At 41.1% G+C, this 21,293-nt stretch overlaps 1 protein-coding gene across 1 annotated transcript in view; it reads left to right on the forward strand.

Moving 5' to 3' along the window:
* Positions 1-20,992, forward strand: part of LOC133985609 (A disintegrin and metalloproteinase with thrombospondin motifs 2-like) — a 118,158-nt gene extending 97,166 nt beyond the window's left edge. The window contains exons 5-23 of the mRNA XM_062425268.1: positions 2,804-2,887; positions 4,631-4,787; positions 5,813-5,918; positions 6,196-6,339; positions 6,776-6,908; positions 7,656-7,685; positions 8,811-8,924; positions 9,085-9,230; positions 9,521-9,696; positions 12,011-12,144; positions 12,233-12,356; positions 12,928-13,008; positions 13,137-13,300; positions 13,902-14,058; positions 14,170-14,305; positions 14,532-14,739; positions 15,002-15,131; positions 15,520-15,624; positions 18,854-20,992. Coding sequence (XP_062281252.1) covers positions 2,804-2,887; positions 4,631-4,787; positions 5,813-5,918; positions 6,196-6,339; positions 6,776-6,908; positions 7,656-7,685; positions 8,811-8,924; positions 9,085-9,230; positions 9,521-9,696; positions 12,011-12,144; positions 12,233-12,356; positions 12,928-13,008; positions 13,137-13,300; positions 13,902-14,058; positions 14,170-14,305; positions 14,532-14,739; positions 15,002-15,131; positions 15,520-15,624; positions 18,854-20,937 — 4,413 coding nt within the window. The 3' untranslated portion in view covers positions 20,938-20,992. The remainder of the gene's footprint in view (positions 1-2,803; positions 2,888-4,630; positions 4,788-5,812; positions 5,919-6,195; positions 6,340-6,775; positions 6,909-7,655; positions 7,686-8,810; positions 8,925-9,084; positions 9,231-9,520; positions 9,697-12,010; positions 12,145-12,232; positions 12,357-12,927; positions 13,009-13,136; positions 13,301-13,901; positions 14,059-14,169; positions 14,306-14,531; positions 14,740-15,001; positions 15,132-15,519; positions 15,625-18,853) is intronic.
* Positions 20,993-21,293: the final 301 nt, after the last annotated feature.

Raw genomic sequence — 21,293 nt, forward strand, 5'->3', positions numbered from 1 at the left:
AATATTAAAACACAATACAAGGATAACTTTAGAAAATAGAACATTTTTTGTTGTCCTTGAACTTTTTGTGTATTTTATATATAACGTTATTCTTTGATTGTATGAGCTATTATTTCACTGAAGGGACACTCCACTGATTTTACATGTCAAAGTCAGTTTTCTAGTCAAAGGCAGTAGTAGTAAAAATGATTTTACCCTAAAGTGTAATGTGGCTCTGGAGGAAGCTCTCAAGGAACAAAACTTACTTATTTCAGCTTGGTTTGGACTCTACAGTTTCTTAACAGAAAGCCTATATTACAAGGGATACTGAGTGAATTTGGAAGTATGGGATGTTTTTTGGAGCTCACCTCATACTGTACCAAAGACTCACAGTCAGGATTTCTCTCACCCTTTGCTGCTTTAGTTTTGAGATTTTTTTTTTCTAGTTTTGCTGGAGTACTCTTTAATGCCTTTGTATTGCTTAGCTGTGCCTTATGGTCACAACTTCATGTGTTTTCCTTCACATAATGCGCTGTTCCATTCACAGTTAAAGGTAAAAAAAATCCCAGTTACTGTCATATGTTCATTACAGTCTCCATTATTTTGAATGTTCTAGCTCGGAAAACCAATACATGGGTCTGGGTTAGGGGAATATCAGATGTAAAATGCTGTTTCCAGTAAAACCGCTAATGTTATTTCATTGATATTTGGCTGCAAGTTAGCATGTAATGCTGTCAATTGTAAACTATGGTTTATTAGTATTTCATCATTTGGTAGACAGATGTGCATAATTACACAAAGACCATGCATTGCTGAAAATCAAAAATGCATCTACTTTGAGGTTTCTGAATGTGATGCAAGACTGTTAAAGCCTTGCATTGGACCCATTTTTATATGTTGATGTAATGAAATAAAGTTATTCCAGAAAGTTTGTGGTTAACAAATTAGAAATCTTGAAGGATCACTCCATTGGATTTTTCCTATAACAGGATGCTGGAATTTCCAACTTTACACCGCATATGGAACCAAGCATTAAGTAACAAATTTTTTTTTTTTTATCCTTGAAAAGTCTTTTTCGCAGCTACATTTATTTCCTAAGAGGACATTGTTTCATTTTGCTTCCAAGTTTTCTCTTTTCTCAGTTTGCCACTGCGTTCCTTCTTCCTTCTCTGCTCAGTTTCTTGGGTCTTTTCCTCTGTCTCTCGTCTTTATGCCTCAACTCTCTCTCATACCTTTCTCACGCTGGATGTATCTGCAATTTTGTTCCCCATCTCCGTACCTCTGTGTCTCTGTGTGTGTGTGTGCATGTGTGTGTATACAATATGTGTGTGTATCTTTCTCCGCAGCGTGTCCATCAGCCATCTCATTATGGCTGTCTGTTTTTACATCCCTTTGCCTCATTAGGCACCACACAACCACTGAGGACAGCAGGCCTCAACTCCCGCGCCAATTTGCCTCTCTCTCTCTCACTCTGTGTGTGTGTGTGTGTGTGTGTGTTTTGTGCCAGTATAGTGCTCTCTGCATCTTCCTTGTCACACATTACCCTGTTTCCTTGCATTAAGTACTTTCCTTCCTTGGCATCTTTCTTCCTTCATCACCTCTCCGTATGTGCTCATGGGAAACAGTTCTTTGCACTCTTGTCACCTTCATTTTCTTTCCTTTTTGGTTACTTTGTCTTATTTTCTAGTCTCATAGCATTACGTTCCTTTTGCAGTTTTTGGGAAACATTTAGTCAGATCCCTACTCACTATTGAATGTTTTCTGTTCCATTTAATAATAAGTAAAACATGTTTAAAAGTTGTACCTAATGCATTTGTTTATGGTATAAAAGGCATATATTTATGTTTTATAATTGAGCTATACGCCATTAGAGAGGTAATTAGGTTTACAGGTTGTGAAAAATCCATTTAGTTGATTTATATCAACCTCCAGGATGACACTTGCTTTATCTGTTTAGCTAGCTCTTTAATTAATCAGGATAGCAACTTGAGTGGACTTACCTTCTGGGAAAGAGCTGCAGAGCAGCTGGACAAAAAATCAATTTATTTAAGGAACACTTTGACATTTCTGGAAATATTCATTTTCTTGCAGAGTTAGATGAAAAGACTGACACTGCTCTCATGTTTAGCCATTAAATTCGAAAGTAAAGCCACCAGCTGATTAGCTTAGGTTAGCCTAGCAGCTCCTGGAAGTCAATGCTCATGGCCGCAAAATAGTCCCACTTATAACCACCCTGTCAAACCACGCCTTGTTGCTCTACATTTCATTATTTGTACGTATTAAACAAATGAGATATAATTAATGTTAATTAGAGATGTTTAGAGGTGCTGGTTATGCAATTTTATTACCTTTGGACAGAGCCAATCTAGCTGTTTCCCCATGTCTAGTTTTTGTGCAAAGCTAAGCTAACAGGCTCTTGGTGGTAGCTTCATATGTAATGGACAGATATGAGAGTAGGATTGATCTTCTCGTCTAACTCTGCGCCAAAAGGCAAATAATTGTTTTTTCCCAAAATGTCGAATTATTATATTCCTTTACAACTACAGAACTGACTGATTATTGTAAACACCCTTTATTTATGACATTGTAACATTTGAACGTTGAACTGCACACATTGTAGTTTATTAGAAAGTGAGAAACACATGCATTAATAAATGGATTATCTGGATAATCATAAATAATAAAATAATAAAATAATAATAATAATAAAATAATAAATAATAATAAAAAATTACAATTTACAAATCCTATATGTTAAATTAGATGTTACTTTGTTTCTCATATTGAGATTTGTTTTTTCTTTTGTGTCTTTGTGTGACTCCAGGTGAATGAGATCTACCATGACCAATCTTTGGGAGCAAAGATCAATGTGGTGCTCGTGCGGATTATCATGCTTGGCTATGGCAAGGTAGGTCCTGACAAAACACATGTTCTGCTGAAAAGTTGACTGAGATGCAATTCCTGGAAGATATATGCCTTGTCTTTCTATCAGTGATATCTTTGATACTAGCACTTTGCTACAATCGCTTTAAGTATCTACAGTAAGCACAGCCAAGTCATACACACTCATAAACAAACACACACACACACACACACTCTCATCAGCGCGCACTGATGCCCGGAGCCTGTTATTCCAGTGGACTGAGCAAAAGAGGAACTAAAAGCATGCAGCATCCCAGGGGAGTGTTTTCAAGTCGCACGCCTTCACAGTTCAGCACCAAAGCACACAGAAACTCTGCCCGTTATGCAATCAGCCTTCCTCCCAGTAGACTGCAGCACAGAATCATGGGAAGTCCAGGCAAAGATAAACAATCAATGATCACCCTCCCTCATTCATAAACAGAGAGACCGGACGAAGGGGGTAGCATCATTCTCTTCTTGACTGTAATTCTATCTGCCTGTCTGTGCTGAAGAGAGGAAGAGAGAAAAAAAGAGATACAGCAAGAGATGGCAGGAATAGAGGAGGGCAGGGATTACCCCACAGGATGATACTAATGATTTTACTGCTGAATAGGTGATCTGTGATGAACTTATGCTGCTGTAGCCTTATCGCTTCCTCTCCTCTCAACATGTCTACAGTCCCACTGGAGCCCTTGAACACACACACACACACACACACACACACACACACACACACACACACACACACACACACTCCTACATTGGTCATTCTAGGCCAGCCCCTATGCAGCTTCAGCCAAAGCTCCGGCTGTCCATCATCCCCAATTACCGTGGCAACAGAGCTGCACCCAGACAGCCTGCAGATTGGCTATGTGACCCTGAATGCAGGCTCACCCACACACACACACACTCCAACCCAACATGCACACACAGTACACCATTAGAAACAGTACACATTAAAAACACACACAGAAGAACCTAATGAATCTGATAATGCACACACACACACACACACGCACGCACGCACACACACGCACGCAGACACACACATGACTGCACAGTTCACTCTGTCTATGGGGTGTTTGTGAAGACTTCACACTCCATCATGTGTGCAGAGGCAGGCCATATGTCTTCGCTGCAGCACACTCACACCACACACACTTTTGGTTCAACTGTGCATTGTGCATGTGTGAAAAAAGCAAGCGAAATGTAGAAAACGTGGCAAAAAGAGAGCGGTGAGATTGAAAGACGGAAGGAAGGATATGGCAGGAAGTAAGGGAAGGGGAGAAAAGCGGAGATATTAATGAGGAAGAGCATGAGAAGTGAAGATGAATGGAAGGGATTGCTGGAATCTGGGCGTTTGTGTGGGTGTCAGTATTATGAATTTAATCATAAGTAAATTCTGTAATTCTGTTTTTCAATATTAGTGCATAACTCATTAATGGGCAGCCACCGTGTTCTATTACATGTTCATTATTGAAATCATCAAGATTACGGGATGATATTACTGTGTGAGTATACTTTGTATTAGTGTGTGTGTCTGTTTCTGTGTTGTACACCTCAGCAATTTGCGGGATGTGCTGACAATATATAACATTGTGACACTGCCCCCTACAGGGTTGAATGAAATGTTGTTGTACCAGAATTGAATTTAAGAAAACCTTTTTAGTACACAGTCTCTTGGGGGTTTTCTTTGTAATTCCTTTTTTTCCACTCTCTTCCTGTTTATTGTCTCTCTTTCTGTTTGCAGTCCATGAGTCTGATTGAACTAGGGAACCCTTCCCAGAGTCTAGAGAATGTGTGTCGCTGGGCCTTCCTGCAGCAGAAGCAAGACACAGGGGACGCTGAGTACCACGACCACGCCATCTTTCTCACACGACAGGAATTTGGCCCGACGGGCATGCAGGGTAAGGAAGGACACATACACATTCAGATGCCTTCATAACACCTGAGTAATATATCATCCAAAACTGTGTGGCCACCCTCTTTAGGACCTAAAAAGAACACAGAAAACACCCCTTCCTTCCTTTGACTCATACAGCTGCATAGTGCACTGTGGGTTTGGTGGTTGGTGGTTTTCTGTGCAGCAGAGTGCAGGCTAACAGGCAGGCCCAGAGGAGAGGCCTCTAAAGGCAGTGGCCTAGCTATCCAGAAGCCCTTCAGCTGCCCTTGGGCTCAGCCTTCAGCAGCAGAAAATCAATAGACAGAGCAGGGCCAGCCACAGCTCCACAATTAAAGGCAGTACAGGACAGACAAGCACACAGGGAGTTGGAGATTGGCATATGTAGGGGTGGAAGACGACGGTTTAGGTTTAGGATTAGACACAAAAAGACACACACATTTGCGATTGTATGTGTGCAACAGACTTATACGTGTGTGTATATCTTTAGATTGTCACGGATTTATGTTGAGAAGTGAGCAACCAAATCACTTTCATGTCACTCATTGTTAGGGTGTTTTGACTGATATGACTGACATTTGCACGTACAGCTTTGTAGGATTTTAGTGTGTAAAGTCAAAGTGAGGAATTCCCTACACCGTGACCTAAGTATTATTAATTTCAGTGAAAACATAACGAGATTGAACAATTACACAATATTAACCTAATCAAAATGATGAATGTCATACTGTCATTTATATTGTAAATAGCATACCATCAGTGGTTAGGTTACTTTATCATTTTGAGATGGGGGTGAGCAATGTAAGATTTTCTTCTCCCCATTCTTTTTAAAAGTGTGTGTGTATATGTTATTATATTAGTATGTATATATATATACTATATTAGTGTATTTTGTGAAATGTGTGACATCAACAAAATTACCTTTAACTTACTGAACACATTGTCATTGGTGCTAAGGTTTTGTACTGTCTAAAGTTTTCAGTACAAGACAAAAATAAAGTGCATACTGTATCTCTCTTTCTGGTTGCTTAGGTTACGCTCCAGTGACAGGCATGTGCCATCCAGTGAGGAGCTGCACTTTGAACCACGAGGACGGTTTCTCTTCTGCCTTTGTGGTGGCGCATGAAACAGGACACGTGTAAGTGCATTGCCATAATAATGTCTTCAGCCTGCTCTCATGGTACAGCAAAAGACTTTAAGCAGTCACTTAAAGGACTTTATTGATTTATTACTGTTTTGGTCCATCAGTCACCTCATCCAATATCTGATGAGAGACTTGCCACTGCCTCCTTCCATTGTTTTTTTGTTCTTCTTCTCTTCCCACATGTTCCCAATCTGTCTGCACTGCTTCATCTCCTTCTTCTTCACTTCTCTCATGTCCTCTATTTTTTTCATATTTTTGTTTTTTGCTACAGGCTGGGTATGGAACACGATGGCCAGGGGAACCGCTGTGGTGATGAAGTGCACATGGGCAGCATCATGGCTCCACTGGTTCAGGCTGCCTTCCACCGCTTTCACTGGTCCAGATGTAGCATGCAAGAACTGGGACGCTACCTTCAGTGAGACACAAACACACACACACACACAGTATCCACTCTCGCTCAGGGTAGGATTTGATTATGTTGTTTTTTAAAAGTTAATACTGACATCAATATTTTACAAGGAATTTTTGTCAAGTTGATATTCTGTGCAAATATTTATTGTCTTAAGAGTTAAATATTATTATCTTGAAAATATTACAAAGTGTGCAAGTCTCACTGCCAAAATTGGATTGTTTTCAGCCCACATTTTAGGCCAATGGACTATAAAACCTTTCATAAAACCCATTTTAAAGACTTTTCAGCCGGTTGGCGGCCTCTGAAGGGATGTTGATCCTCCTCACGTAATCTATCACATATGAAACAGTGGAAAAACTCAGGTCTTTAAATTAACGACATGAATAAATATGCGAGAGAAATGAAATTTCATTGCAGCCTCTTCTCACTCCTCTCACAGTTCCTATGACTGTCTGCGTGACGACCCCTTTGACCACAATTGGCCGTCGTTGCCTCAGCTTCCTGGTTTGCACTACTCCATGAATGAACAGTGTCGCTTTGACTTCGGTGTGGGCTACACGATGTGCACCGCGGTAAGAGATCCCCGTAGTCTGATAGTCACTACTACTAACATAGCTAGAGTATACCAACACTTACTTACATTGTAAAGGACATAACGTAACCTCCTCCATCTTCTGCTGCCACCGCCTTTTCAAGCTTAGCATGATCTTAGAGTGGGGGTAAACTCACTTTGAATTCAGTCAGTTCAAGATGGGTTTTCTTTGAAAGAGCATCCTTTTAATGTTTGAGGACAGATACATTAGTAGAGATAGTGGGAACTTCAGTGAATTGACATCTATCTCTGATCTACACTGTAATGAAATGAGAGTCCCACATACACAGCTATTCACATTCTTCTGATGTCCTCTGCTTTCCTCTCCTCGCCACTGGTGGGATTGACATCTTGCTTAAAAGCAGGTAATTGGTTTTGATAGCTATTTCTTTTTTTCTATTATTAATGTTAATGGTAATAAATGATACGTGATTTATTTTAACACTTAGCACTTAACTTGGTACCACAGTGCCTTTACATGAACCAGTTACAAACAGTGCTTTTGTAAACACAAAAAGTCACACAGTAGATGAGCTTCACCCAGCTGCAGCATCTTGGCAGGCATCTTACCCCCCCTGCTGTCACCCTCACCCGCTCTTATGACTGTGAAGCCACTGTGGCACGCTTTTGGGAAGCTGTTGCTTGATTGACAAAAAGGGCTTGTTCAGGAGCTTTGCACACATTGCTAGATTACCCTCTATTCTCTTGTCAAACCCATTCCCCTCAGCTACAAAAGGCGGGCCAGTCAGGAACGCAGGTAAGGTAACCACACCTCCCAGAAGACATGTGGCCCGTCATTTGTTTTCTCAGATTTTCTTTTTTCTATTTGTCCTCTGAAGTTGTAATTGTTTGTAATGTTGCTCCTTATTTTTTATTTTTTACTGTACTTTGTTTCTCTGTTCCACCCATCGTCATATTTTGGACGTTAGCCTGCAGGATTCTAAAACGCTCACATTTTTAGACAAAGTTGCTGTGAATTTTTTTTTAAAAACCTAAAAACACTGTGACTCTACTAGTTCACTTGTCGGTATGGTACAGTTCAACAGTTGAACTGTACCATAAACCAACTCTTTTCCTGCAAATCTGTGTTAAATCACTGCAGCGCTGGCAAGAAGAGCCACATTGTATTGGCACATTCATGACTATAAACGAGTGGAAAAGGTTGGCTAGATCTCTTTCCCATCCTTGGGGAAAGGGCTGAGCCAGAACAGAGGCTGTTTTCCCATGTTTCACCTCAGCTTTTAGGATCCTCCAGTCTGATGTCATTGGTGATTACCTACCACAGTTTAGCCATTGATTGTGACTCGCCCTCTGACCTGCAATGGTCCAATGGGGTCATCAGGGTTAGGGAAGTCTGTGGAAAGGAGGGAGGAGGGCACGGTCCCTCAGACACTGGACTGCAGGTCAGTTTGGTGGTATCCTCATCAATGGTTTATATCAGACAAGGAAGAGAATTTGGTCCTTGATCTGTGTCTAGGGCCATTTTAGAGGTCACTGAGACCTCATGTTTTGGCCTTTTAACCTTTTGCCCTCTGCCCTCCCTTGTGTCCTAGTTAAACCATGGGCTGTCTCATTTAGAGAGTTTTGCCTCTCTCTCATCCTTTGGTTTAGTTTGCATGAATGGCTGTGTGTTTCTCAGTGGAGCGTAGTGTACAGTCCAGTGACACAGTACAGGGTTTATGTTGTTATTGTTGGGTATAATACTGTTGTGGTTATTGTTGTGATATCTCTCTTCTCATCTCTCTTTTTATTTCCTACTTTCAGTGTTTGGTCTCATTCCAGTTGTTGAATTGTATTATTGAGGGTCAGTCTGTTGCCCAGTGTGCGTGCTGCATGTTGTAGCTTTTAATTGTAAGAAGGAGTTTCTTTTTGTGCCCTGCAGTATCGCACATTTGATCCATGTAAGCAGCTGTGGTGTAGCCACCCAGACAATCCCTTCTTCTGCAAGACCAAGAAAGGACCACCCATTGACGGCACCATGTGTGGGAATGGGAAGGTATTCAAACACTACCATACTCTCAATTTCTCTACAATAGTTACACATATAAATCACATTTCTGTTAAACTTGTCATAATAAAATTAATTAAATACTTAATGTAATGTGTGTGTTACTTTGCAAAGAGCAACCCTCTGTTGTATTCTTGGCCTACTGCAGCATTGCTTTAAAGGTCACTGCATCTGGCTGACCCCTGACATCATCAAGCAAGATGGAAACTGGGGTTCATGGAGTGAGTTTGGCCAGTGCTCCCGCACCTGTGGTGGGGGAGTGCAGTTTCGCACACGCGACTGTGACAATCCTAGGTATGAAACTGTGTTTCCCAGTGTGTATGAGTGAATTTACAAGTTTCAGTCAGGTTTGGCTTAATTATGCCAAATCTGAATTTCTAAGCTATCTTGATATGAGTTCTTGAAATTTGTTGTACTTGATAGTGATAATTGCACAGAGGCAACTTGTTCCATTAACACATCGAGATCATTTGTGTTAAAGGTGTCATTTCTAGCCCATGATTTCAAATAAGAGCAGATGAAACACAACATACATTTAGACAGATAAAACTATTCATATGTCTTCTGCTCTGCTGCCCTCCCAGACCTGCCAACGGAGGCCGCACCTGTGTGGGGGCGATTTACCAGTTCCAGATGTGCAACACCAACGAGTGTGAGGATATCTACAGTGATCCAAGAGAGGAGCAATGCCACGCTTTGGACTCTTGCTATGAACTCCACGGCAACAAGCACCACTGGCTGCCTTATGAACACCCAGACTGTAAGTATGCACCAGCAGATGAAGGTGGATGAAGTCATTGTGAGATGGACTCAAAAAGAGGCTGTCAGAACAGAGATACCAGCCTGTGCATGACTCTCGGAAATGATACACTGTGGAAGTTGTAAATATAAATCAAAGCCAAAAAAAGGGAGCAAACACATAATTCCTGAATGTGGTTGGGTTTTAGAGGGTTTTATATATAGGTCGTGCTCTGTTATGGTCATTGACATCTGGCTGTCCTGCAGAGTGTGAGTGCAGAGATTTGAGGTACGACTACGCCCTGCCATAAAAAGCACTCCATGTCTTTGAAAATCTCTTTAAAAACAATCTTCTTTGAACTTGGTATCTTCTACTCCTCCACCCATTCCCTGATGTCATATGAACCTCACTAACTCCCTTTTACCTCCATGTTTTTTTCCCTTCCCTGTAGCTTCTATCAGTTGGCACATATGGATAAACTATCAGTTTGTTTACAATGGGGTCCCATCCTAATGTTCTTCACTTAATATCCAAAACCCTCTCAACATTATTGAAAGGTGTGAAAATGTACATGTGTGTTAGGTTGTCAGACCCACCCTGTCTCTAAGTGGAGGTGTCACTGCTTTCCTGATACTGTAGATATTAAATTATCATCCTGCTAAAGGGCAGCTCTAGAGAAAAGTGCTGAGCTGTCTCCATATCTAATCGGAGGTCACACTACACACACTCCACTAAGAGGGGCCTTGCTAAATTGTTTTTCTCCGTTCCTATCATTTCTAAATGCCATATTTTTCAGCAAGCCTTTCTCAGTCTCAAATTACTTTTCCTAGTGTGTGTGTGAGCACAGATGTGCGTGTATGTGTGTGTGTGAGAAAGAGAAAAGTACATAGGGAGGTGAAATTGAATTCCATTCATGGTCTGTCATCTCCTGAGTTGCAGATAGTGCGAGGAGAGAAAAAGAGTGTCTGATACGAGTGTGAAATCGTAGTATTTGTTTAGAGACGTTTGACACACAGTTGCTTTTCTCTCTCTATTTGGGTCTTTTTTCAAGTCAACAAATATACTCTAAAATTCTTCTAAGCAAAGAAACATTAAACATCAAGTTGTCCTGAGTGTGCGGCTGGTCAACCAGCTGTTTAGAGTATCTATCCAATCCTGTGGTCTGTCACTTTGGATCTAAAGCCCAAAAATATTTGCTGTTCTTACATACATGTAATAAGTTAAGTTGTCTCTCCTTGTAGAGCAGTGTGTGAAGTATGGTGGGTATCAGCAGGTGTTGGACCTCTTAATTAACACCTTTGGGGGTCTAAAAACTTAAGTTAATTATATATTTTTCTACACTGTGAATTTATTTGCATGTTGAACTCTTGAACAGAAAATGCAACTGACCATGAACAGGCAGCTAATACACAGTACAGTATATCTGGAAAAACTGGAAACTATAAATACAATCTAAAAAGACTAAAGCCTTTACAGCCAGAAGATGTTAAAAAGGAAAGTATTTATAAAAGAATAATACATAATCACACAAATAAATAAAAAGACAAGATAAACTAAACTCTCACTTTATTTCAGCAGACAATTATAGAAACATTTTTAAACATGTTTTAAAATGTCTGTAGTGCATTTCCCATGTTCCCATGACAGAGGATGTTTGTATAGGTACTTGGATTGAGTGGCTAATATAGGCATACTCTGGAGATATAAATCTATATATAATCTATATCTATATCTATAATTATATTATCTGAATATATTTGTAAACCTACCTACACTGTGATTCACAAGTAAATTTATACCCAGTAAATATACATAATAATAAAGTATAATTAAATGCCATAATGCTTGCGCACAGCATGGGCCCACTTGATTATCATGGCGTATTACTTTGTAGATGAGGTTTCAGTCAGATCACTGAGAAGACAATTCAGATATTATTTCAGTGCATTCTCAGTTCAACATGACAACATTTTTTCCACATACAGTATTATAATTCTACAGTAGCACGTCTGCCACCTTCTTCTCAGTGTCAAAGCACCATAAGAAAAGGTCTTTGGATGATGTCCATGTGCAATAAACGTGATGAAGTAGGCGTGCTGATCTTCACTGCGATGAACTGCCAGGTTTTGTCTCTGGAGGCTCATGTAGTTGTAGTATGAGTCACACAGACACAATGAAACACGGCGTCACACTGACTCATACGGAGTTCATTCAGAACATAAAAAATAATCACATGTTGCTTGTAAAGATGAAATCATCCAATTGGATTGCAAGTGTGTAATTTTGGCAATAATTGCGATAATTGAGTTTTTGTCTGTGTTTTTTTGATCTTCAGCTAACAAACGCTGCCAGCTGCATTGCCAATCCAAGGAGACACGAGACGTGGTCTTCATGCAAAGAATGTTCCTGGATGGCACACGCTGTTCATACAAGGACCCGCACAGTGTGTGTGTGCGGGGGGAGTGTGAGGTGAGAGACGTTAATGGGTTTTGAGCAAGAGAGCTGCATGTGTTTTGATGTTGATGTGTCATTAAACTTTCCATTTCCTCATAAACAGAAAGTGGGCTGTGACGGTGTTGTGGGCTCTTCAAAGCAGGAGGACAAGTGTGGAGTGTGTGGAGGAGACAACTCCAGCTGCAAAACCTTTAAAGACACCATCACACGAACAGCCAAGAAACAAGGTACCCCCTCCCCCCCCCCTTTTTTTTTTTTTTTTTTTTTTTTTTTTTTACAGTTTATGGGTATACACTCATAATCACTGGACCTTATCTAAATCTAGGACAGACTTGATTTGGCTCCAACAGTATAGCAGCTGTCTATCAAGCACAAGATAAATATTTGGCCAGTATTATAATCTGGACCCATTTCCCCTGCATTTGGTAATATCCAGCTAAATATTGCCCTCTAGAGGAAGAGTTGTAACACTGTTATGAAAGTTGAGTTGACATGTTTCCATGTGAGTCCAGCATTGCCAAGACATTATGACAAACCTCGCTCTATAAGCTAATGTTTATATTATCTAACTCTTGACACTGGGAAAGACCTACATTATTGCACTGAAATTCCCAGAATCAGATGTTTATTCTAGATGAAAATAGTTGAGGCTTCTGAGACTAAAACCAGTGAGCAGGGATACTTTGTTTTAATGAGTAAGAGCTCTTTACTGGATTAGTTGAGGCTCTGTGTCAGGAAACTGTGAAATTAATGTTTGATTATGTTGTATTCATAAACCAGATGTGTGCTTAATTCCAGGTTTCCTCAAAGTTCTTGAAGTTCCCAGAGGGGCAAGACACTTACTGATCCAAGAACTGAAAGCCACGTCACATACTTTAGGTATTTGACAATTTTACATTGTTTTTTTTTTAAAGTGTGTATGTCTATATGTCGATATATGTCTATATTGTTGTATACATGTGTGTCATACAAGTATAATCAATGTGCATTTCTCACCCATCATACAGCTGTGAAGAATGTGGCATCGGGACTGTTCTTTATAAATGGAGAAAATGAATACCCAGAATCCCACTCGGTCATAGAGAAGGGGGTAGAGTGGGAATATGAGAATGACAATGACAAGGAGACTCTTCAGACCACCGGACCTCTCAGACATGGCATTCTGATCATGGTACACACTAAAATCAGTGCATGTAGGATTGTATGTGATTATGCACTATGCATTTCCTTGGTACTATAATATCAACATTACATTTACATTAAAGGTGCAGTGTGTTGAAGATTGGGGCATCTAGCTGAATGGACTTGGCAGAAATGGAATATAATATTGATAAGTGTGTTTTCATTAGCTTGTGGTCACCTGAAAATGATTTTTTAAAATCAGAATGAGTCCTTTATATCCACACAAGGAGCGAATCGTCTTCCATGGAGGCCACCATGTTACACCGCCATTTTCTACAGTATGCCAGAACATACAAAAGAAATGCCGGCTCTACAGAGGGTCTTTTGTGTTTTTCATGTGTTTCGGGCCACCACACGTTTTCCTCCACACTTGACTCTTGGAAGGGGACGGGTATTCAATTGGTATCGGGTATCTCACTGCTAGACGCACTAAATCACACACTGAACCTTTAAATTATAAGTTTTCAGTTGTATGCATGAGGATTTGCTGCATGGCCCAGTTAAAATTGCAGCCATTTGTGACTCAGACACACATACAGCAAACTGCCATGACAGTATTGTAATGAATTTCTCTCTATTTCGGTCCATAGGTAAAATTACACGGAGATGAAGATGTGAATTTGTCCTATAAGTACATGATGAACATGGACAGTGACTCTGCCATTCAGAACAACATGCTGGTAGAGGACAGTGCCTACGAATGGGCCCCAAAGAGATGGTCCTACTGCTCAAAGGCCTGTGGTGGAGGTACAAAAGCAAAAAGCTGCTTCTAGAACTGTTGTGGCATATTTGCGTGCTTGTCTTTGTGTATTTGTGCTTACATTTGTCTCTTTCTTCTTCTATTAACCCCTGCTGTAGGGAAACAGTACCTGCGATACGGCTGCAGAAGAAAAGTAGACAGTAAGATGGTGCACAAGAGCTTCTGTAACAAGTCCAACATGAAACCTAGAGGAGACACCAGAGACTGCAACCAGAAGCCCTGCCCTCCACCCATGTATGCATTGTATTATGCTGTATGTTCGGGAATCAGTGATTTATGTATTAGTGTTAGTGTTTGTATAGTTACAACATGTAAAAATATAACTAGGGAGTTCTAACTAAATTGTGTTACAGACATTTTTATGCTTTTTCCGCATTCAGCTGGCCCTTTTTTCCTTTTTAGTTCTTAACTTCAGCGTTTTGACACTCTGAATGACCTTCATACTCTTCTTTCCCTCCAGTTGGGTGACAGGGGAGTGGCAGAACTGCAGCAAACCATGTGGAAAGACAGGGATGCAAATCCGCTCGGTCAGCTGTGTCCAACCTTCAGATGACAACACCACACGCACAATCCACAATAAACACTGCAACGACGACCGGCCAGAGGCCCGTAGGTCCTGCAACCGACACCCCTGCCCCACCCAGTGGAAAGTCGGACCATGGTCACAGGTACTGAATGCAGGCTGGACATGGATGAAACTGAAAAGTAGAAAATAATGTCCAACCAATTTTTTTTTTTTTTTTTTTAGAGGAAAATACCTGTAATGATATTTTTGAATTGATGCCCAACAGCTGCTGTTTGGATCAGACACTCAGTGTTTTTAAATATCACAAAGCTCCAAACTGTATTCTTGGCAGGTTTAACCAGCTTCATAGAAAATCAAGTGATGTTCAATAGTAATGTTTCGATTTGTGCGTCCTGTATCTCTAGTGCTCAGTGACATGTGGTAATGGGACTCAGCAGAGGCAAGCTTTGTGCCACACCAGGGATAACACCATCGGCCTGTGTTTGGACAGTAAGCCTGAAACCATCAGAGTCTGTCGGATGGATCCATGTCCCAGTGAGTATTAAGGATGTGAAATTGGACACTCAAATTTATTTTATTGCACAGAACTGTCTTCATCTCTTAAACATCACTGATACCAAATATGTCAGGCTGAAATGATGCACATCTAGAATTTTTCCTTTTGATCAAATGGTGCAGCTGTAAAAACGTGTATTTGGTTTGAATATCTTACTCAGTGTAATACAGAATGCATATATATAATATTGTCAGACAGTGACAAATAAAATGATTTTTTGAGCTTTAAAAGACAGCCAAACAGATCCTGACATCAGAATAGAAAGGAAGAGGGATATGGTAAAAGGACTGAGGAAAAAAACATAACCAGTAAAGGAATTCCCATGCTACCCTAACCTTCTCCATCACTCTCCTTCTTTCTCTGCAGAGGGCTCATCAGACCTCAACAAGAACGGCAACATGCTGATCCAGTGGCTGTCACGCCCCAACCCCAACTTCCCGCAGATCTCCTCACGTAAACCCTTCCTCTATAGTTCCCAGCCTGGCCTCCACAGCAGCAGCCGCAGCTGCATGTCTGTCCTCTGCTGGGCCCTGCCCATCTCTGTCCTCCTGTCTCTGCAGGGTCGGCCCCGGCTGGCCCCCTGACCCGCCCCTCCCCTCGCCCTGTGCCTGTGCCCACGCCCGTGAGCGAGCGGCAAAGCTTTTGCTTCTCTTTTGGGGGGGATGTTGTCTCTCTCTCTCTCTGTGTCTGAGACGGCTCTGACTGGGGGAGGTCTCTGGCTCCTGTGTGTGCTAGTTGGTTCTCTCTTGCTCTGTCTCTCTCTCTATCTCTCTCTCTCCTTTGTGGAGCATTGTGTTGTAACCGCTGGCCAGTCGAAAACTCAAAAGATCAACAAAAAATTTGATGTGAAAAGGATTCGAAGTGGCAAGGTGAACAGGTTTTTTTAATGGCACCTCTTGAGACGTGTCGAAGAGTCGTTCATGTGTGAGGGACCCCCTCTGCATGTGGCGCCCGTGTTTTGCGCGAGCTAGCTGCGTGTTGTCATGGGTTACTACTCCTGAGATGCAGCTGCGCTTTTTTCTTTTTGTAGCGCACTGTCATTGTGGGGAGAAACAGGTGTGAAAATAAACAGAAACGGTATATAAATATCTATATAGGAAAAAAAAGTTATAAAAAAAATATGAAAGCTTTATTGTGAATGTGATCTTGTCACAATGAGGACATCTTTGCTAAAGTGCTCATCTGACATCCTGGTTCCATTCGGGGATGAGAATGGTGTCTCATTCTACGTTCCATTCTCAGATTGACAGGAACTCAGCACAGGAACAGGAAGTGACATAAGTAAACCTTTTGATTTTTGGGGGGAGGGAACTGTGAGGTGAAGAATCTTGAAGTAAAAGCTAATTTAAAAAAACACAAAAAAAAACAAAAACAGGGTAGTCTGACCGCTTGAGGTTGCTTCCCATTTCACCTCATCATCAGCCATCCTCTCTTTGACTGTTATACTAAAGTTCAATAAATGCAGCTTATTTGTGCTTGCAGACTTTAAACAAATACATCTATAAATATATTTGTATTTATATATACCTATAAATCTAAATCTATATGAGTAACAATAATATTAATAATGTTTTACCATGAATAAGCTGTAGCTTATTTGCCTAAAACCTTTGGACTGCTATTGATCGCTTAGATCCTTGACTGTTATGTGTATTTTTTTATTGATTTTACATGAATACAGATGAATATTTAATAAAGGTAAAGTGTTTCGGGGGAAAGGGGTTAGACCTATATTATGCAGGACTTGGTCAGTTAGTTGCCTCTCCATTCTCTCAGATGGATCAGTGGTTTACTGTCGCTTCTTGTTTTCTTTTAAGCATAGGATCACGTTTTGTCATGCACATTTGCATCCATCACTTGTACATGTGTGTTTATGTGTGTGTGAGCTTGTTCATCCATCTGTGTGTGTGTGTGTGGGTGCATGTTTGTTTTGTGTGTAAGCTCAGATGAGTGTAAATGAATGAGCGAGTGTATGAATAATACCAGTCTTGTTGGTGAAAGTGTGTTTGTATGTGTATGTTTCCATGCGTATTTGCTGTGTATATGTGTGTGTATGTGTGTGTGCGTAAGGGTGCTTCATCATTTGGGCTTTTTCACATTGCGATCAGATACAGAAATACCTCATAAACCTTGATTTGAGAGCGTCCAATGATCTCATTTTATTTTAATGAACATTAACCACATGAACAATGCCTTATCTTGGATTGAATGTAATGGCATTTATCTGTGAAAGAGATGGCTTTACTCATTCAATGTTTCACTCGGAATAGAGGCAGCTTCAAACCAACTTAACAAACTCACACCCGCCAACCATCAAACCTACCAAGGTGATGTTGGACCAATGTCCGACTACTGGGAAGGGTTTACAAAGGGCCTAGGGTATCGACACATACGGCATCTAGAAAAAAACAAAAAACACTTCAGACTTGTCATTGTATTGTGATCACATATTTCTGTTGTGACTATGTAGCGAGCTATCCAAGGTTTCCTTCTGCTGGAGTTGGACTGTATGAGACCAAGCCAGACCTAGCAGTGCGATACTGTATATAACATTGGTGTTGACTGTATTTAATAATGTTCATGACTGTTATCTTCTTCTATAATATTCTATACTATGGGTAACTGTTTTGTGGCTTCACTGGCCTGCTGCGTGGGGCTGGCTAACGTTTGGCTAACGTTGAAGAAACATTCAGATGGACTACGTGCACTGCGTCTATATGCACTTTGATTTATCAGGGAAATTTTATTAATGTTTTGTAAATGTTTCATATGACACTTAATGTGCCATTCCAGTTTTTACATCATCATGGAAATTATGTATTTTATTTAAACAGCAAATATAATTTATGTACTTCATTTTCTTTTCAATCGATAAACGGATTGACTGGTTGATTTCCAAGTAATGAAGTGTTTTACCAAAGTGACTGTGAACTTGTAACTTTCGATACAGTTGAATTATTTTTCTTAAGAAAAGAATATATCTATATATTGAGCAGGGGGGGCATACATCTCATTGTTTCAGTTCCTGTCATTCTCAACAGCAAAGTTGTATCAATAAAAATGTTTTAAAAGTGTGATCTTTCTCTCACCAGGAATATTCACTGGCTGGATTCTTTGTCAGAGAAAATATCAAACATTGCCAGGAGAACTTGGTTATTTTTACTGGCATGGTACAAAGAGGGTTCAAGTCAAGTATGGAGTATTCAAACTTAACATCTGGGAAATGACAACATCTGAAACAAAGGCAGCTCTTTTTGCATGAGCGGGTGGGGGTCAAAATTAGACATCAAATGTTTTAGATGAAAAAGGCAGAAGTCCAACATCAAGTTATTTTGACAACACAAGACTGGCAACCCTTTTTCCATTTCAGTTGCTCTGGACTAACCTTATGACTGCTCTCGTTTTGGTGTTTCTCATCTTCCTTCCTGCATCCTCTGTTAATGGTCTGGCTTTTCTACTTTACTCTCTGCACGGTGTGGAACCACACAAGCACTCACACACAATTACGCATGTCTTGTATACAAACAAACATATGCACATGCAGACAAAAGCTAATGCAACTTACATACTCTTGTTGTTGCACATTCTATCACAAACACAGATATATCCCAGAAATCAGACACAAACAAATATACTCACCTCCTCATAGTCTCTATCCCTGGCTGTGCCCAGTTTCAGCTCTCTGTTCTCTCCTTTACAGGCCTGCGTTGTCATGGAGACCGCTCAGTGTTCTGTCGTATGGAGGTGCTGAAGCACTACTGCTCTCTACCGGACTACCAGCGCATGTGCTGCAAGTCCTGCAGCAATTTCACCATCCCAGACCCTCTGCCCACCTCCAGATCCAACCCCATCACTTCCATCTTGCCCAGTGTTACTGCTTCTCCACCCACCAGCACCTTCAGCTCTGGCTTCATCACCACCACCCAACCCACCAAAGCTGTAATCACCACCATTTCAGCCTCTACCACCAATCCCTGGACCATCACTTATCCTCCTACTTTCATGACTCCTGTCCCTCATTCCACCCCAACCTCACTGCAGACCACAGACATGATCACCACTCATCCACTGCCAGCCACCAGTGTTCCCATCTTCCCTACAACCTTTTCCACAGTAGCCACCTCAGCAATTATAACATCTCCCAGTGTTAATGCTTATCCCCTGCCTCTGCCTGGCCCAGACACAGAAGAGAGCACAAATCCACAGTTACAGAGCACTACAAATAGTCCAACAACTTTAGGTCTGATAACGACCACAGACTCTCAAGGAGGGACCAGTTCAACCATAACGAGTCCCACAGAAGACAGTACCAAAACAGTCAGTCCGATAAAATACAAGCCAAAAAAGAATATGCCACCAAAGAAAAAAAACAAAAAAGTGAATCCACCAAAAATCAATCCAAAAAAGAATACTGCACCAAAAAACACTACCAGAAAAGATGTTCCACCAAAGATTAATCCTAAAAAGAAAACAAACACTATTCCCAAAAAGAATACTCCTGAAAAAACAAATCCCAAAAAGACTACTGCAAACACTACTCCCAAAAAGACCACTCCAGCAAAAACTACACCTAAAAGGACTCCTCCAGTAAAGACCACTCCTAAAAAGACTCATCCAGTAAAGACCACTCCTAAAAAGACTCCTCCAGTAAAGACCACTCCTAAAAAGACTCCTCCAGCAAAGAATATCCCAGAGAAAAAAGCCAAACCTACTCCCAAAAATAAGGCTCCACCAAAGGCCATTCTCAAAAAGAACACTGGGCCAAAGACAAAAGTTACAAAACAAACCCAAACAAAGACAAACACCAAAAAGAACTCCAAAATAGGTCCCAAAAATGCACCAAATTCACAGACCAAGGTTAATCAGAATAAGGGCAGAGTGAAAATGACAAATCCAAAAAAGAAAACACTTAAAACAACGTCTTCATATTATACCACTCCATATACAAGCCCAGAACCATCAAAAGGGTACTTTTCTTCCACGGTTTCATCCACCACTAGTGTTTATGCTACAACAGCGAGCACCCCTTTTCCTGAGTCAAGAATCAATGTCACATACATCAGTAACAGCAAAGCAACAACAGATGAAACACCACTGTGGTACCATGACAATGCAAACGTTGGAGCCACAACTCCAAGCACTTTTGATGATGCCGTAACTCCCACTGGAAGCATTCACTTTGAAGACGCCACAATGCCCAGTGAAATTATGCCATACAGCGATGTTACAATTACCAGCAGTGGTGATGTCACAGCAACCAGTGGGGCCATTCTCAGTGGGGATGACATCACAGAGTCCTACAGCAACATGGGGGTGGGCAGTGACACCATGGTGCTGGACGATGGCCTTACTATGGTGATACCGACCATCGATGGTGAGGATATGACAGATCTTGCTTCTTCGCCCTGGCTGGACCTGTCTGACTACATTCCTGTGAGCGTCCCTGTTCCCACGACAACGCCACCTCCCACGACAACACCACCTCCCACGACAATGCCACCTCCCACCACAATTTCTCCGACAACAGACACACCAGCTGCTGTAGCTACCACAGCCTCTACAGTAAGACCTCAGCGAAGGCCAGAGGAGAACAGTGAGAACAACTCCATCGACATCTTATACAACAGGATCACTGGCGTGGACAGTGATGTCTCTCAGAACAACCTGATCCCGAAGCGCCGGGTCAACCTACGTGAAAGGACCAGGAACAAACGCATTCAGGAGCTTCTGGAGGAGAAGCGGAACTTTCTCCTCAGGATGAAGAGAGGCCAGGCAGCACAATAGACCAAGCCTTCTCATTTCTCTTATAGAGATGAACGTTTTCCTTACAGACTTTTGTAAGCCCTGTTTAAACCCCTCTCAACTGCCATGATGCCCTCTGCCAGGCCTTTCCTCTCACAAAAAAACAAATTCTCATATAGCTATTGTGACAGTCAGGATTGTTGCAGAGAGAAAATATCATTACAAAATGTTTGAACAGTTGCTTTGAATAAAGAAAAGCCCTTTAGAGTACAAGCTGTAGCAGATTTGAAGCAAATCACCTCACCTGTGTAAACACAATGAGAAAAAGAAGGGATGGAACATATACATCCAGTTTGACCAAGTTTTTATCCCTCCAAACCATCCACAGCCTTGTTTGA

The sequence above is a fragment of the Scomber scombrus genome, chromosome 9 (assembly GCF_963691925.1).
Source record: "Scomber scombrus chromosome 9, fScoSco1.1, whole genome shotgun sequence".
In the NCBI taxonomy this organism is placed as follows: Eukaryota; Metazoa; Chordata; class Actinopteri; order Scombriformes; family Scombridae; genus Scomber; species Scomber scombrus.